We start from the raw sequence: 18920 nt of genomic DNA on the forward strand, positions 1-18920 counted from the left end.
CAACCCCTCCTGGACCAGCCTATTCGACCAACAACAGTCCTTTTGTCTTTCTCTACATGATCGTAGTAACCATTGACCTAGCTGATCATACCAAGGTCTGGCTAAGCACCGCTAACCGTATACCTCTCCATCTAGGGTTCTCCTTTTTCTATTAGAAATCAGCATTGAGACCCTCCATCTGTGTTGTGTCAAGACCTTATATCTAATATTTGCTCTTCCATCTTGGCTCTGCACGGATCCACGATCTATTCTTCCGCAATTACTAATCTTAGATATACTCCAAAACATCCAATGTTTCATCCCCACCAAAGCTCGATCCATCACACCCTTTTTATCTACATCATTATGGTCAACCTGGGATTATGTTGGTCTTTGAACCTCTTATAGGAATTAACTATGCTACTTGGAGCAGTGTCATGCTTGTTGCCCTTAGTGCTAAAAATAAAATTTGTTTTATTGATGGTTCCTCTCATCCACCATCTATTGATTCCCGTCATTTTTCCTTTGCAACTATTGTAATCTATGGTCCTCTTCTGGATACTTAATGCCCCTATGGACACTGGGATTTAGGGTTGGATTCGACTCAAGGCTGCTTTCTCCATGGGTTGCCTCTTTTGAGGGTTCTTGTGCTTGTGAATTGATTGATTTGTGTTTGACCATAGTCGCCACTGGCCAATTTCTTCATCTCTACAGTTGGCTAGACCATATAGAAACTTTAGGATATGGATCCGAATATTTCCTACCTTAAGATAACTCTTTGATATTGCGATCAGGGATTCTAAGTAAGAGACTGTGGTTATAGAGAGGGAAGTTGTTAGGCATCCGCTCTGCCCATATCGATGTACGATCTCTACTTCACATTATCTTAACTATTTTTAAGGTTTAAAATTTAGTTCTCGTATTTGATGTATGTAATGCTTATAACAAAATGTGAAGTAATTGGCATGTTTTCTGTTGGGCGGGATCCGATTAAATCAACAAGACTCAAAGCACACTTTCGAGCCAATTTGGTGCAAAGTGTGTTAAATGATGTAATGAACGCTATGCAAATGCTATGGGATACATGAAACTTAATTGAAGAAGGGTGGATGGTAGTGTCGCAAGGATCGTATCAAATGGCTTGGATTAAAGTTGGGTTGGCTCAAGAGGCTGGTGTTAGGGTTGGGTTCTCCTCCTCACTCTCACTCTCTTCGATGCGATGGACGCTTATTTGTGGATGAGTATGAATTATTTTTAGGGATGATTGGGGAATGCTTGAAATATGAAGGGAATGGAGTATTTATAGCAACTCGATTTTCTAGTAAATCTTGCAAAGCTTGATGTGACCTGCTCTAACGTGAGGCTCACCATCTATGTTATTATCCATCATCCTTTAGAATCCACCATCCATCATGTGGAGTCCATCTTTGATGTGAACCGTCCATCATGTGAGCCCCACCTTCAATGTGGGTTGGCCATCATAAGAGAGACATTTAACCATTGCAACACCAGACTAACCATCATCATTTAAGCCAGCCTTTTCCCAACTAGAAAACCATCTAGTAGACTGTTACATAGGTTGATTAGAATTCGCAACCATTTCTACGTATAATGTTTATAGTAAGCACCTCTTTCAAATTATTTTTAGTTGCTCGGCATAGTCCAGTAGATTCAACCCGGATGGACATTTAAAGGAGTTAGGGCCCATTTGGATGGGCGGATTGAGTGGTACTCGGACATATTAAGATGGATTCGACCGTCAAATCCGCCAGCGTCCATATGAAGTCTTGTTTGGGCGGCGACTGGATAAGAACGAAAGGGGGTTTGCTTGGATTGAATGTTGGATTGTCGAATCCAGTAGGATCATTCTCTCCCTGCGCTAGATTTCACCTCGAGCCCATCCCAGACCCGTCCGTAGTCCAGTGTACGGACTACGGGATGGGATTGGAGATGGCAAAGATATGGCAGGAGTCATGACTGGAGGATGATTTTCTCGCAAAAATGGCTTATAAGTTGCGGGAAGGTCACGATGGCCATATTCATCCACCACCGTTGCCATCGTGATCTAACGGTTGGCCTGAGGGCAGAGGTAGGTCTTCTTCCTCGCTCCCGGCATGATACGCCACGCTGTACTATAGATCCTTCATGCATGTTTATTTTTCATGTAGTTTTTGTGGCATCTGAGGGGCCGAATGGGGTTTTTTTCATTCCTGTGAAACCCCCCTATTATCACAAGGCCATGACCCTCCTAGATGTATGTGCGTTGTCTGGTAGGATGTCATGGCTTCCGGTTTTTGTGAAATAGGTGTGCATGTTCAATTTCAGTATTACACTTCTAAATATACTAGTATATTTACTCTCAAAGTGCTTTAATCTTGTTGTAGGAATAACGCAGGGGCATTTTCACACTGGGCTCGAGTGGGGTCGCCTATTGGATGCAGGGGCACACTCGGTGTAGGTGACCCATGCGATTTGGGGCCCACAGGGGAGGTCTCGTGTTCGAGACTCCTTACCAGGGGTGATTAATGCGCATTTCACACTGGGCTCGAGTGGGTAGCCCGTGAGATGCGGGGACACACTCAGGGTGGGCGGCCCGTGTGATTTGGGGCCCACGAAGGGGGTTTGGCCGAGGTCCTAACCCATGAGATATAGGGCCTGGGCTATGAGATAAAGGGATTAACTTGCCATACTCTAACAGTTCGAGCTTTTAGAGCAAGTGGTTAATTGTCCTACATCAAGGAGTATGGCCATTTGGGTTTTCTGATATTTCGCATTAGGGTTTCGATTATTTGGGGGGTTTTGGAAATGTAATTTCTCAATCTATGAAGTACCATGAAAATGGGGGTTTTGGGTTATTTGAATAATTTTGTGGAGATATATATGGGTTTTCTGTGTATTGCCTTGGACTTGAAGCCAAACCCCCTACTTTCTAGGTTCAATGTGACTTCAACCTATACCTTCTTAGGTTGTAGTAGGGCCCCTTGTTAAATTGCTAATGAATCAGACGATATTGTAGAGAAATTGTTGGTCTTTTAACCTCTATGGATCTCTGGTATGGTTACTTTTATCTATTTTTGTTGGTTTAGAGTATCTTTTGGATTCCAAATACATATGTGCAGTTAGATTCCTTCAAAATACTTCAACTATATTGACTTATTATACCTAATGCTATAAGCTTTTTGTGGAAATCTGTTGGTTACTCGTGGCATGGTTTCACTGAATTGAAGGTCATTGATCTCATCCCTTGGATTTGAAAAAGATCTCTGGTATGGTCACTATCATCTATCTTACTTTACTGTTTCTTAGAATGTCATATTACCTAGGATTTTCTCAGAACTTGCTTGGATTGTTATTCGTGTATTTCTCTTTACTACCTTGGTGAGTTATTTGGGTGATCAATGTGTCTACCATTGGACCTGTAACTCTGCCTTTTCTTTTAGTTATCAAGTGTTACGGATCATTGTGATTTCTCTTTTCTCTTGTTTTGCTTCTTTGATTTTGTTTGAGAAAGCAAGTAGCTTTAATTGGATTTTCTATTCATGTCTGATGCAACTATTGCTGGAAGGAAGCTGGGATTTGAGTTTGGAATGTCGTGTTGAAATAATCTGATCCATTTTGTGCTATTCTCCATGGATTTTGGTTTTTGGGTCCCAGGAATCTGTCTGTTCGTCTGAGTTTGGGTTCTGCATTTTGGGGTTTTAAATATTATTTTGTTACTACAACTTTTAAATATCTTTCTGTAAGTCTGAGTTTGGATTTTGAAAGTTGGACTTTTTGGATTCTGCTGATACTGTATTTTTAGTTTTTCTCTTCAATAGATGTTAGTGGATTTATTGGATTCTGTTCATGCCTGATGCAGTTGTTGTTAGGTTTGGTTGGGATTTTAGTTTGAAATGTGGGGTTGAAAGAATCTCAGTGTTCTATTTTCCGTGGATTTTGGTTCTGGGGTTTTAGGTATTTGTTTGTGTTTTTGAGTTTGGGTTTTGGATTTGGGGATTATTTGGATTTGATGGTACTATAATTTTGAGCTCTGATTCTGTTAATGGATTTTTCTTTTGGGGCGTTTTTAAGAATCTCCCTGTAATTCTAAATTTGGGTTTGAATTTTGGTGTTTTTGGATTCTTTTGGTTGTTTTTCCAAAAAAAGGTGGTGGCTTTATTGGATTCTGTTCATGTCTATAGTCTAATCAATCTGTAAAGTGTTTCAAACACATTTCAGTTTTTGGGTTTGAATAATCTCTCTATAATTTTGTGTTTTGGTTTTGTATTTTGAATTTTTGGGTTCTGCTGGTAGGGATTTCTGCCCTTCTTTTGTAGAAGAAAAAAGAAAAAAAAGAAAGAAAGGTTGTAGCTATATTCGATTTTGTTCATGTCTACTGCAACTATTGTTGGACATTGTTAGGCTTTAAGTTTGGGTTTTAGGGTGGAAAAGAGTCCAACCTTTTTCTAATCTCTCTTTATGGTTCTCGGATTTTGAGTTTCAATTTCATCATTACAGTTTTGCATGTTGTGAGATGTGTCTGTATTTGGATTTCCATGCATTTTTTGTAACTCCTTATCTGATGTTGGAGGTTGGAGCTTGTGTTAAAAACCAGTCTGCAACTTCACTGCAGGGGTTATGGATCTTAGAGGACTCATTTGGGTTTGAATGTCCTTACTAGTTTTGGTTTAACATTGGATACCAGTTATGAAATCTTTGTTTTGCAATTTCAATCTATCACTAGGCTTGGTGCAACTTGGATGCCAGTTGTGAAATCTGAACCATACTAGTGGACATTTATTGAACAGTTACAATCAAACAATATCATATCCAACAGTCCTATTTCCACAGACAAAACCAATCTGATCTTGGGATTTTGACTCGGAGACTGAGCTGTATAATGTAACTGGTTTATTAGAGTTAATATGCCACATGTATAATCTCAAAGTGTGTGTGTATCAAATGTTAGACGTAGCCTGAGTATCATCTGACGCATCATCCAAAACAAGAAGACTGGCATCTACAGTTACAGGCACAAGTGATCAAGACAGCAATACCATACTCCTATTTGCAGAAACACATATCCTATCCTTTGTGATTTGTTTTGTTATTCCTTTTTATCCTACGGTTACAGGCACAATTGATCAAGACAGAAATAACACAAGTCATCGGACAAATTCCTATCTTTTGTTATTTCTTTTTATATACCGATGATTGGGTACCAATGCAATACTCCTATTTGCAGAAACACATATGGATGATTAGGTAGCAATACAATACTCCTATTTGCAGAAACACATGGATGATTGGGTAGCAATACAATACTTCTATTTGCAGAAACACATATGGAAACAGTTCGCCCTGTTTAACCGATTATGTCTTTCTTATCCAGGATCGTCGAGTCTTGTACATGTGAGCGAGGAGGTCAAGACACAATCTAACTTAGAGTGAGAGTTGGAGTTAATTGAAACTCATCAACAAGAGGTTAGCACCCGATCTTGAAAGATGCTTATGTTATTATATTTCTTAGTTTCTGTTTCCTCGGTTGTAATATAATGCAAGCTTTGTGTTTACTTCTCCACACATGATGTTTAAGTTCGTGAGATCAACTTTGATTGATGGTACCAGAACTTCGGTGTGGTCCACTGGAGATATGGTCGTGCTTCATCGAATGGAATATATATTTACTTGGATTCCATTGGCACGATGAACGGCGTGGATGAGACAAGTACATAACATTGGGCCCCACAGAGCTTACCCTACCACCGTAGGTGGGGCATACAATAACATATATTAGTTTCATCCATGCGTCCATCTGTTTTTCCAGATCATTTTATGGCACAAGACAAAAAATGAGAAACATAAAAATCTCAAGTGGACCACATTACAGGAAAAGGTGTTGAATGAGCGTCAACCATTAAAACGTTTTTGGGGGGCCATAAAAGTTTTGGATCAAGCTGATATGTGTTTTTTTCTTCATCTGGGCCTGTATGACCTAATCAACAGATTGGATGTCAAATAAACAGAACACTCTGCCATTGGAGGATTTTAATGGTGGATATCCTATCTCTATTGCTTTCCCGTGGTGTGGTCCACCTGAGATTTATATCCCACTGTATTTTTGGTATGAAGCCCTAAAATGATTTGTAAAAACGGATGAACAAAATGGATGAAACACACACATCATTGTGGGGCCCACAGATCACCGACCACCAACCACGGGGCTAGTGGCAAGGGGAGTAGCCAATCCGTTTCCACCAATGCCCATGCTTCCCAAACATGCCAGCCATTGGAATACATGCCCATGCCCGGCCAAGCAGGAAAGCTCAATGGCATCCCTGGATAAGCCTACCCGTCCAAACGGGCCACAATATTGGACGTTGGATTTCTGAAAACCGTGGGACTGGATACAATCCACTGACACTGCTTTAATTACGTTGGTATCTGTGCAATCCACCCTAAACCGATCCAATACCATTCAATCCGCCCGTCCAAACGTGCCCTTAAAAAGAGTTTTCAGGCATCTGTAACTATGCCTTAGACATTGTAGCCCACCTGATCAGTGGACCATCATGGCTTTCATCCAGATGGACTTTTAAAGGAGTTAAAAAGGGTTTTCAGGCATCTGTAACTATGCCTTAGAATTGTAGCCCACATGATCAGTGGACCATCATGGCTTTCACCCGGATGGACTTTTAAAGGAGTTAAAAAGAGTTTTCAGGCATCTGTAACTATGCCTTAGACATTGTAGCCCACCTGATCAGTCGACCATCATGGCTTTCACCCGGATGGACTTTTAAAGGAGTTAAAAAGAGTTTTCAGGCATCTGTAACTATGCCTTGGACATTGTAGCCCACCTGATCAGTGGACCATCATGGCTTTCACCCAAGGTGATCTTTGTGGTGTGCCGCCCACATTTTTCCCAGCTCAGATGTTCTACACATGTGACACGTTTGCATAAAAAAGCATTGCATTGTATGTGAAAGTTTCGGGTATAACATTTGTATGTGAATATTTCTCTCTTGCTTTCGGCTGGCCTGTAGGTCCGAAAATCAGTTTGGCTGGACCTGGGCCTTCATTTGACAAATCGCAAGCACAATCAACCAACCACACAGCCTTGTTATATCATGCTCTAGAAAATAGCAGTAAGATTATGATACATAAGATCACAAGATCTGTGAAAAAGGTCTAATCCTCTTCTTCCTCCTCAAACCTGATTTTCTTCGGAACAGGCTGAAAACTCCCCACCTGTGTTAAAACAGCACAAAAAACATAAGCAACAGCCAAATGCACCATCTTTTAAAATACCGCATGCAAATATTAGACATGATTGATAATATAGTCTTGAGCCCGAATCTTTGAAACTAATGATTAACCAAGTGACGAAAGATATGGTTATGGTCATCTAATCAAAATGGTTCTTCCCACACATACTATCAAAGTGGACTGTTTCTGCCTAATGGACTACTCTTACCTTTGATCCAAATTGCCAGCTAGGGCTGAAAGTTGGGTGGGTTCAACCTGACCAACCCGACATTGGGTTGGGCTTGGGCAGGATGTATCGGGTTTGGTCTCGGGCTTGGGCCATACAAACACCAACCCGATAAAACTTGGGTTGGGCTCGGGTTGAGGTCTCGGGTTGCCCGACCCAACCCAAACCCGATCAATATATACAAGTTCCTTACAAATTAATTATAATTAAGTGCGGATCGTCTGTGTTGAAGGCACAAAAAATTCCAATGCTGTCGGGTTTCATTGGTCCACGTCATTTCCGATGACTCAAGCTAATAAGATACGCCGGATTTCTCTCTCCCAAATAGATTGCTTGATACACAATACGACTTTTAGCTACACCGGATTTCTCTCCCGAATAGATTGCTTGATACACAATACGACTTTTAAAGGATTAGTTGTCCTATATTTTAGCTTGTTTGTTTAGAAAAAATAAACTTCTTTACAATATATAACTACATATATAATTAATAAAATTATAGGTAAAAAAAATAAGACGTTTATTGAAAATATAATAGACTAATGTAATAATGAAAATATTAGCATATATCTACCCGACCAACCCGACTGAGCCCGCTTGGGTTGGGCTTGGGTTGAGAATTCCCAACCCAACCTGGGTTAGGGTTGAGGTATAGGAACCTTGGGTTTGGCTAGGGTTGAGCACCAACCTGCCCTACTGCCAGCGTTGTCTGGTAGCAATCATCATGCCATAAAAGGGTCTCCATTCATGGTAGGCTCGCAAGAGTTTCAACATAGAGACCAGGGATCGAGTGCCCATGTAGTGTGAGTGGGAGTGTAAAAAAAAATAAAAAATCATCATGCCATTAAAAATAAAAATTATATATATATATATAGGGTGAATCTAACAGATAGAACAAATGGATGATTTGACCATTGATGTGTCTAAGAGCACTGGGCGGGCACATTCAAGAACAGCAATGCATCTCGCGTCTGCCAAAGTCGGCTCCTATTTACATTACATGGCGTGGGCAAGTTGAATTGGATGCTCAGTTCCGAACCATGCAAAGGCAACATGGGTACTCAAGACTTGAGCCCTGACTTCAGTAAAACTTGACTGACTCAGCCTGATTGTGTTAATCTTTTAAATTGTTTTATTTGGAGTACCGATCATCTCTAACCGATTTTTACAAGCATTTGGCCCTTGAAAAGGGGAAACAAATTTTCTGGTGTAAAAAGGGGTGGAAATTTGTTGTAATGTACAACTGGTTATAGGTGATCAGTTCTCCTTGACTCAGGTGAATCACGAGTCACCCTCAGGATTCAAAATTTATGCATACATTAAAAAAAAAAAAAAGGGAGAGTGCATTCTCACAATTTCTGGGCATTCATAATCAATACCGGCAGCCTCTATTCTCTCCCGCCGCTTCTTGTCTCGTTTCAGGATTCCTTCCACCAATCGACGGTGTTCTTCAACCGTTCTTTCCTGAATTTTTTATTATTATTATTATTATTAAAATGAATGAAAGAAAGAAAGAAAGAAAAAGAGAATGTATATGAATTATCAACCACAATAAGTGCTCTCTTAATCCGTTATCGGAAAACCTTGTCGTGCCCCTTTTCAAAAAAAAAAAAAAAAGGTTACCTTGTCATGCCGCTTGCGTTCGATTTTTAGCCAATCCAACGGCTGGTGTCGATGGTTTATGCCGTACCACCTACAAGAGAACAAAGAAACGATCAGCCATCCACATAAATTGACCTCATCAATGTAGCTACCAACACTAATGATAGAAGTAAATAGAGGTAAATGGGTGGAATTGAGAGTAAATGGAGGTAAACGGCATTAGAGGTGTGTTTGGATGGGAGTAAATGCATGTAAATGAAATGAAATGGGAGTAAATGAGCATGTAAATGAAATCCTCTCCACGAGAGAGGATTTGGAAGTAAATGGGGTGATATGCCTTTTTGATCTCCCTTGGAAAGTTGCACGAGGAAACAAAGGGGTCATTATGCACATGTCCGTCATACACGTGGAATGTTGATGATACTCCAAAACAATCCGATTATCAGGTACATCACTAAAATCACACCAAAAGAATGATACAAACCATCCAAAGGTTGGCCATCTAAATGGATGGTTAAAAACATTGGCAAGTTGCTTGCTTGTGATCCTTGCGTTTGTGGCCTACTCAAGGCTCGAAATTTCCTCATTCTTTACTAAAGTAGATTTTTCAATGGGCTTATTATAATTATTCTATTAAATATCACATATGTACAAAGTTGGGACATTAAAGTAGATTTGGTATATCACATATATTCCTATGAATATATTGAAAAATTCAAATGCATTCCAATTCTTCCCATTTACTCCCATCCAAACAAAATATTTGGTTTTCAAATGCATTTCATTTTCTCCCATCCCAAACAACTGAGTAAGCCATTTACTCCCCAATTCATTTACCTCCAATTCCATTTCCCATTTACCTCCATTTACAAGCTCTCAAATGAGGATCAACTCTTCTATCGGGAAAGCTTTGTTTCAACCCATTCAATCACTCTGTCTCATAAGTGCTTGGGCAGCTTGCCAATGGAAAGGGGGAGCCCAAGGTAAGTTGAAGTAAAGGAACCTGCTAGGCAACCCAAAACCTCCACCATTTAGGCTACTTCTAGGTTGGAGAGACAAATGCCCAAACACTCGCTTTTGGAGATGTTGACCTTTAAGCCGAAACTGCTTCAAAGCATCTCACAATTATTATTTTTTGTAAGTTGTCAACCATTACTTCTTCGGCATCACAGAACAGGATGGTGTCGTTGGCTAATTGGAGATGAGAAATTTGGGGACCTGAATTTGCCACCTTGAAACATCTGATTAGGCCAACTGAAACTCCTCTTTCTAGCAGTCTACTTAGGCCCTCTGCAACCACTAGAAAGAGGAATGGGGAAAGTGGATCTCCTTGCCGAAGACCTCTTGAGGCATTGAAGAATCCTTTGGGGGAGTCCTTGATAAGAATTGAGAATCTTGCTGAGGAGATGCATTCATGGATCCATCTTCGCCATTTTTGCCTGCATCCAATGCGACCCAACATGTAATTGAGATAGTCCTCATCAACATGATTGAATGTTTCTCGATGTCCAGTTTGCAGTTCCTTCCTTCTTTGAGCCAGGAGTTGATGCATTCGTGGGCTATAAGGGCACAATCAAGCATTTGCCTGCTTGCTATGAAAGTGCCTTGGCTTTTGAGATGGCTCTCCCTAAGACCACCTGAAAATTGGAAGAATCTTGGCTAGGATCTTATAAAGGCTCCCGATAAGAATGATGGGCCAAAAGTCTTTTATGTTGTCGACCCCTTAGATTTTGAGAATTTTGGCTTTAAACGAAGGTCCAATTTCCCATAGTAGACAACCGTTATCAAGAAATTCGGAGATGATGTTAATAAGGTCCCCCTTCAAGACTTTGAAGAAAGCTATAGAGAAACCATCAAGGCCCGGCCTTGTCTCTTCCCAAAGAGACGTCGCTGCATTGAATTCCTCTTCAGAACTTGGGATTTCAAGAGAATAGGAATAAGCCACAAGGATTTGGGGGAATTCCAAATTGTCTAGCTTTGGGTGAGACCAACCTTCAGCAGATAACAGGTTCTTGTAGAAGTTGACGATGTGATTGCACACTAAGGACTTGTCTTCAATCCTTTTGTCTTCGCAGTAATGTTGCTGATCCTATTGCACCTGGCCTGGGCACTTGCGATGCTATAGAAGAAGCGAGTATTATTGTCTCTTTCCTTCGGCCAAACGACTCTTGAATGTTGTCTCCATTTGATCTCCTTCTGCTTGATTCTGTTCATATAGTCAAGAGATAAACTAGCCCTTATGGATTTTTCCTCTTCTGCTTGACATCCAGTGATTGAATTGTTGAAAGGCTACTGTCAACATCAACCTCTCTGCTTCCAACAAGTCCTTTCTCCAGGTTTTTAGCTTCCCTTTTAACAGTTTCACTATCTAGCTTAAAATGAACCCTGAAAATCCTTGAACCTGTAGAGACTCCCACACCACTTGATCTGATCGAAGAAGCCTTCCACCTCTAGCCACATGAGCTCGAACCTGAAGGGCTTTGGGCCCCAATTCTCTTCTACAATTTCCAACGAGATTGGGCAGTGGTCAGACACTGAACAAGGGAGACCTTTGTGCTGCACGAGGGGAAACTTCTCCAGCCAGCAAGTTGAAACCAGAAATCTGCCAAGCCAAGAGAGGACATGGTGATCCTAGCCGTTTGTCCATGTGAAACTTACGCCTCCCAGAGGCAGATCTATCAGCTCATTGCCAACTACCCAATCTGAGGTCTTCATGCTTCAAGAGGCGCGGCCAGCATTGGATTTTTTGTAGGTGAATCTGGTGACATTAAAATCACCTCCCAAGAACCATTGCTTCAACCATCTAGCACGAATGGAGTTAAGCTCTTCCCACAAAAGGTGGGACTTGAGGACATGACAATTAAACAATTGGTATTTCACATCTTAGCAAGATTGTCAACAGCATGAAAGATGGAGCTGACAAAGAAGTCTTGTGTATGAGATTGTGGTAGGTCTACCGTTAGTTTCAAGAAAGGTGGTGGTCTGTTTAGAGAATGGACCATATACCCAAACTGTAGAGGCATTTCATTAGAGGGTACCAGTAGATAAGATCATCATCATCATCTAAGCCTTGTCCCAACTTACTAGGGTCTGCTACATGAATCCTTTTCCGTCATTCCACTATTAAGGGTCATAACTTGAGTTGGATCATAGGGCATCAAATCTTTTCTTAATACCTCCACCTACGTCCTTTTGGGCCCTCCCCTTGCCCTTTTAGAACCTTCAACTTATGTCAACTCACTGCTAACATGCATAGTTCTCACATGACTACACCATCTAAACCCACGCTCCCTCAACTCATACCTATTGATGCTGCTCCTAAATTCCCTTGAATGCATTCACTTGTAGTTCTATCTTGTCATGTCATTCATCTATCTCAACATCCTAATTTCAGCCACACTCATCCTGTGGACATGTTGTTCCTTAACTGCCCAACATTCTGTCCCACCAAGCATGGCTGGTTTTATAGCCATCCTATAAAATTTAACTGCAAAACATTCTGGCCCACAATCACATAAAACTCTGGAGGCATGTCTTCATTTTTTCCACTCCGCTTGAATTCATTGGGCAACATCCTTTTCAATATCTCCACTCTCATGAACTATGGACCCAAAGGTGATCATTTTGGTAAACTTCTTGGTTTGCAATCTTCCCACTCGTTGATTGTAATCAACCAATGTAATAGATTATTAGATAGTGATTGATTGTAATCAACCTATGTAATAGACTATTAGATAGTGATTGATTGTAATCAACCTATTTAATAGTCTATCACATTGCGCCTATGGGGTTTTTGTGCTCTCATTGCTGGTTCCCACCCTAGATAAAGGAGGACTGCATCAGGTTTGCAGCCAGAATCAAACTTATGCCATAACTTCCAACATGAATCCGAACAATATGACATTACCAGCAGATTAGATGAAATACCCAATTTCCAAACATGTGTCTGATGTGTGAAGGCACATGAGGATTATGTGGACAATCTATGTGTCTGATGGCTACAAGGTCATGCAATCATTTTATTAAAATTTATGCCTTTCCTATAGTACCAAAAGCAGTTATATTAATAAATCTACTAGTTGAAGCAAATGCACCCAACAAACTACTTAAGGGCCTGTTTGGATTCGCATATAGTATTGTATTGTATTGTATTTGGGTACTGTTCATGTATACATTGGACGGTTTTCAGAATACATCCAAATCAATCAGATACTAATCAATGTTTGGATAGGAGGTATTGTTTGGCATAGTATACAATACATTATACAAATCAATGTTTGGATAGGACTTATTATGTCTGCGTATTGTACAATCTTAATTGGGTCAAGTGGCCTGTTTGACGTATGCAACTTTCTGAATTCTAGCCTAGATGATTTTCACGTTGAAATGTACTAAATGAACGGTCCCGATCTTACACCGCATAGGTACCAGATATCTTGTAATCGTACAAATTTCAAACTTTCATCCGCTACCGAATACAGTGCAATGAATACGAAGTATTGACGGCAACGGAACCCACTGACAATACTCTACCGTCGGTTCGAAAATTTGGTTAGAGTTTGTATTCGCATGCATGGGATTCAATTCCTATTCATTCCAATCCAAACACGGTAAACTTCAAATCATAACTCCTAATACAATACAATACATCCCAAAACGTGTATCCAAACAGGTCCTAAGCTAATAGAAACAAAGCAGCATTGTAGAACTTAGAAAAGTTAGCAATATAGAAAAGGTCACCCAGTGTTATCTTCACATCAATCATGTATTAATATAATTCTTTATTCTTTATTTTATTTTTTTGAAAGGTGAATTACACACTCTTACACCCACACACACACCACATGGGTTCTTGAACTCGTGACCACAGCTTTGTTTTGAGCCATGAATTTTAATTAATTGCACTTTGTTTTGAAAATCATTAATTAATTGAGCTAATGGAACCTTTTTTTTTTCGGATGGTTGAAAATTATTTATTAACTAAATTAATAAATTGCTTACAGCTTCAGATGAACTCGTTCTGGAGGAACAAGATGTACTTGCAACATGTGCTCAAACATTAAATAGTTGTGCATACAATCAGCCACAATTTTTGCCACCTACAATCATCAAAATATACTGTTAAGACAAACCATACCAGTAAATTTAATAGAAGAAATTGAAATTTGAGCACTTAATGTTGAAAAACATGTGAAATTTTTTAACAAAAAGGACAACCTCAGGAGACTCGAATTCAATGAAGCCATAGTGCTTTGACTTCCCTGTCTGTAAGCCACATAGCAGAAGAGAGGTCACAAACAATAAAGATATCCAGAAACATATTCAAACGGGGGAAATGAAACACCATCCACATCAACTATAGTGTTTACAAGTCATAGTGCTCGTAAAGAAGTTTTCATCTTTAGTTGATGATACAATCAATTAGCTGCAAACAATGTCATAGTGGTAAAGCAGTCTAGCATTGTAAGCATAAGAATTCAAGTTCGAGTATCCAGATAGTTATATCAAAGAGGGGAATCATTTAAATACAATAATCCTTTTCTTCTTCTTCTTCCTTTTTTTTTTTTTTTTTTTTTTTTTTTTTTTGCTTTAAAAAATCAGAGAGAATCTTATTAAACAATAACGTTACGAAGAGGGAAATGAGTTCCCAATTCAACTAGAATAAAGACTCAAGAACTCAAGGGAACGGCAACAGAATTAGCCTCTCCACCTATATGGGCAAATGAATGTTTAGCTGGAAGGCAAGAGACAGAATTTCATTGAACACAGATCATAACTCACATGGCTCAGCTTCTGCAAGGATGTCTCTTTACTCTTTACCATTTGGAGATGAAGCACAACTGAACAATGTGGTAAAGTGCACCAAGATATGAGACAGAAATATGAGGAGGCGACAGGGATCAAAGAAAATGAGACCAAATCATGTTGGCCCAATCTTGATTACAGTAGACAGATGAAGAAATACAAGATTGAACAATTGAAATAACATGATGGTGAAAGAATGCCCTCAAGTTGATGTTGTAGTGAGGGATATGAAGATGCAAAGCAAAAACAATGATACATGTATAGTGTATACATACATACATTATCAAGCTACTAGTGCCTTTTCGGGTCATTAGAATAGCTTATTTGGTTAATGGCTCATTTCATTGTGTTCCAGTATTGGTAATCTAATTAAAGACTCTTCTTTAGTTTAGTTGTTTAGGAAAAAATTGGATCCTTCATGATTGATCATCCTGAACGATATGTTGAAGATATAGATTTAAACAAGTGTCAAGCAACTAATTTGCTCGTGCTTTTTATAAATGCATATGGTTTTGCTAACATCCCCACCATCATGGGACGTTAGCAATGTTCCTAAGCCTTTTGTATGAAACGTGGGATGCCCAATCGTGGATCTAAAAAGCTCATTCATTCATACAACTAGGAGCAAGCCAGGGTGAAAAAAATCATAGCCAATCGGATGGTCCTAAACATCCAATCAATAGCATGGAAATTTGACAAACAAGATTGAGTGGAGAAACAAAACAGGCCGATCATCATCTTGAAACATCTATTTGACAGCTCCCACTTTGTATTGCTTGTGATTCCAAATTAACAATTTGGTTTGATGATTCTAACCATGTGATCTATGGCTCGTAACATTGGATGGCTGTCACAAATTGGCACCATTCAAAGGGTTAGGATCATCCGATCATTGTGACTTCTGCACCCCGGCTTCCTCCCTATGGTACTATTGAATGAACTGTCCTGATTGATGAATGGGCATCCCATGTGTCATTTAAAAGATCTGGGGACATTATCAAAACCATATCTGCATGCATGCATATACATATACACAAACGTGCAAGCATATCCATATATATACAAATACATATAGATGCACATACATACATACATACATACATACATATATGAGAAATGCTCCAACGATCTCAAAGCACTATAAGTAATAGTACTCCTAGTCGTATTGGGATACCTAGACAATCCAATCCATTGATCTGGACTATTCATTAGGTTTAGCACTCATTTCATGAGCTACGATGCAAACATCACACTGATCTACCAATCTTAACCATATGATCAATATCATTTAATATTTAAGGTCAGATTAAGTCTGCATGCACCCACTAACTATAAGTTATAGTGCTCCTAGCTGCAACGGGATACTTGGAGAATCCAATCCATTGATCTAGATTGTACATTAGGTTTAGAACTCATTTCATGGGCAACCGTGCAAACATCACACTGATTTGACAATCTCAATCATATGTTCAGTAGCATTTATTTACAGTCAGGATTAGTTGCACAAAATAAGTCCAATCAACAATTTGATCCATGTATTCATTAGGACAAACCATGGATTGCTTATGATTCTAAAGGATCACTTTTGTTAGGCATTCATAGCCATCCCATCCATGGCAACAGAAAAAGGCCAAATTAAGGATGGCCTCGATCATCTAATTAGTGTGATTTTTCATCGTTGTTAATGAAAGGTGTTCCGGACCTAATGGACAGTTCCGATCGATTACTGAACCAGGAGCACTATAACTTAGGGGCCGTTTGGCATCTCTACTTAGAGCTGGACACAAACCAAGCCAGCTTGAAAGCTCAGCTCGAATTGGTTTGAAAAAACTCAGCTTGGATTGGTACGAATAGAATCTCAAACCAAACCAAGCCTTGGAGTCATCACGCTCGTTTAAAAAAACAAACCAACCTCAAACCAGGGCAGTATCGGCTTGGCTCGAAGCTCGGCTAGATTCAGCTTGGTTTGATTCAGGCTTGATTTGGCTCCTAGTCATAGATTGTATGCTCTTAGTGTTATCTCATGCGTGCGTGCGTGTGTGTGTGAAAACCAAATATGTATATTATTTATTTAACCAAAAGAACGAGCTGACCCTAGTTCGAACTTGGGTAGGCTCGGTTCGGATATTTAGACCAAACCAAACCAAGCTCAAGCTCATATAATCTAGACCAAACCAAGCTCAAACAGTAGGGATAGACTCGAAGCTCGGCTCGTGTAAAGCTTGACCAGGGGGTGACATATAAACAAGCCAAACCAAACTTGGGTCAAACTCGATTCAGCTTGGCTCGTGTACAGCTCTATCTCTACTAATAAGAGCCTATTGCTTATTCTAAAAGATCTCTTAGTTTGAAAATAGACTGTTTGGTAAAGCTCTCTAATTTTACCACTTAACATTTCAGAAACTAGCAAAAAACCTCTTAAAAAATAAGTGATGGAGAGGTCACTTTTTTTAGGAGCTCATTTGGCAGAAGCGGCAAGACATTTTTGGCTGATTTTAAGACAAGTTTGTCCTTAAACTTTTTAAGTAATTCCCATCTTGCCCTCTTCTCTTCCCTTTACAATCACTAAGGTGGGCCCACATGATAAATGAACTATATTGAAGGTGGAGCCCCAGATGATGAATGGTCTGCATCAAGGTGGGCCCACATAATGCATGGTTAATGCAGGGGCATTTTCACACCGGACTCGAGTGGGGTAGCCTGTAGGATGCAGGGACACACTCGGGGTGGGCGACCTGTGTGAGGCGAATGGCTCGTGAGAGGTGGTACCCATGTGATTTGGGGCCCATGAGGGGGGTTCAGCCGAGGTCCTAACCCATGAGATGTGGGGCCTGCGCTATGAGATAAAGGGATTGATTCACCGTGCTCTAACAGTTCGAGCTTTTAAAGCAAGTGGTTAATTGTCCCGTGTCAATGGTCACATGAAAGGTGGGGCCCACATGATGGATGGTCCACTAATAGATGATTTGCATCAAGTAGGCCCCACATGATGGATGGTACACATCAAAGGTGGGCCCATATAATGCATGGTTCATATCAAAGGTGGGTCCCACATGACGGATGGCCCACATCAAAATGTCACCCCGCATGATGGACTATCAATATCAAGTGGACCCCACATGGACAGATGGCCCAGAACAAAGGTGGGGCCCACATGATGGATGATGGACATCAAAGGTGAGCCCACATGATGAACAACCCATATTGAAGGTGGGGTCCGACATGATGCACGGTTCACATCAAAGGCGGGCCCCACATGATGGATGGCCCACATCAAAGTGTGGTCCAACATGATGGACCATCCACATCAAGTGGGTCCAACCTGATGGACAATCTCAACGGTGGGACCCACATGATGGATGGTGGGCATTGAAGGTGGGCCCACGTGATAGACGGTTGACATCAAAAGTGGGTCCACATGATGACCAACACATATTGAAGGTGGAGAGCCCCACATAATGAATGGTCCACATCAAGGTGGGCCCACATAATGGACGGAGTGGGCCTCACATGATGGATGGCTCACATCAAAGTGTCGCTCTTCGTGATGGATAGTCCACATCAAGTGGGCCCCACCTAATGGACGGTCCACGTCCAAGGTCTCGCATGATAGATGATCCATATCCAAAGTGGCCCAACATGATGGATGATACACATAGAAGGTGTGCCCCACATGAAGGATGGTGGACATCAAAAGTGGGCCCACATGATGGACAACCCACTTCGAAGGTGGTGCCCTCACGATGGACACATCAAATGTGGACTCCACGTGATGGATATTGAACATTGAAGGGCCCCACATAAAGGGCAATTAGCACTGATGGTGGGTCCCACATGATGGATGATCTACATCAAGGTGGGCCCCATATAATGGATGGTCCACGACAAAGGTCAGCTCCTAATGATGAATAGTCCACATCTAAGGTGGACCTTGGATGATGGACGACCCACTTTGAAGGTTTGGCCCACATGATGGACAATCCACATCAAAAGTGGGCTCTATATGTTGGACAATCCACACCCAATGTCCAACATAATGGATGGCCCAAATGTCCTAAAAAAT

The 18920-nt window shown here is 40.6% G+C and overlaps 1 protein-coding gene across 6 annotated transcripts in view; it reads right to left on the reverse strand.

The window, feature by feature from the left end:
• Positions 1 to 7057: 7057 nt before the first annotated feature.
• LOC131227721 (uncharacterized) overlaps positions 7058 to 18920 on the reverse strand; it is a 47401-nt gene continuing 35538 nt past the window's right edge. For 3 of the 6 annotated variants that reach the window (XM_058223527.1, XM_058223525.1, XM_058223524.1), the window contains 6 exons: positions 14834 to 14892; positions 14270 to 14317; positions 14054 to 14151; positions 9074 to 9143; positions 8804 to 8914; positions 7058 to 7206 (listed from right to left, as the gene is read on the reverse strand). In XM_058223527.1, the coding sequence (XP_058079510.1) occupies positions 7147 to 7206; positions 8804 to 8914; positions 9074 to 9143; positions 14054 to 14151; positions 14270 to 14317; positions 14834 to 14892 (446 nt within the window). In that variant the 3' untranslated portion in view covers positions 7058 to 7146. The remainder of the gene's footprint in view (positions 7207 to 8803; positions 8915 to 9073; positions 9144 to 14053; positions 14152 to 14269; positions 14318 to 14833; positions 14893 to 18920) is intronic. The other 3 variants (XM_058223530.1, XM_058223528.1, XM_058223529.1) reach the window with 3 other exon arrangements.

This window comes from Magnolia sinica, chromosome 15 (assembly GCF_029962835.1).
Source record: "Magnolia sinica isolate HGM2019 chromosome 15, MsV1, whole genome shotgun sequence".
NCBI classification, from domain to species: domain Eukaryota; kingdom Viridiplantae; phylum Streptophyta; class Magnoliopsida; order Magnoliales; family Magnoliaceae; genus Magnolia; species Magnolia sinica.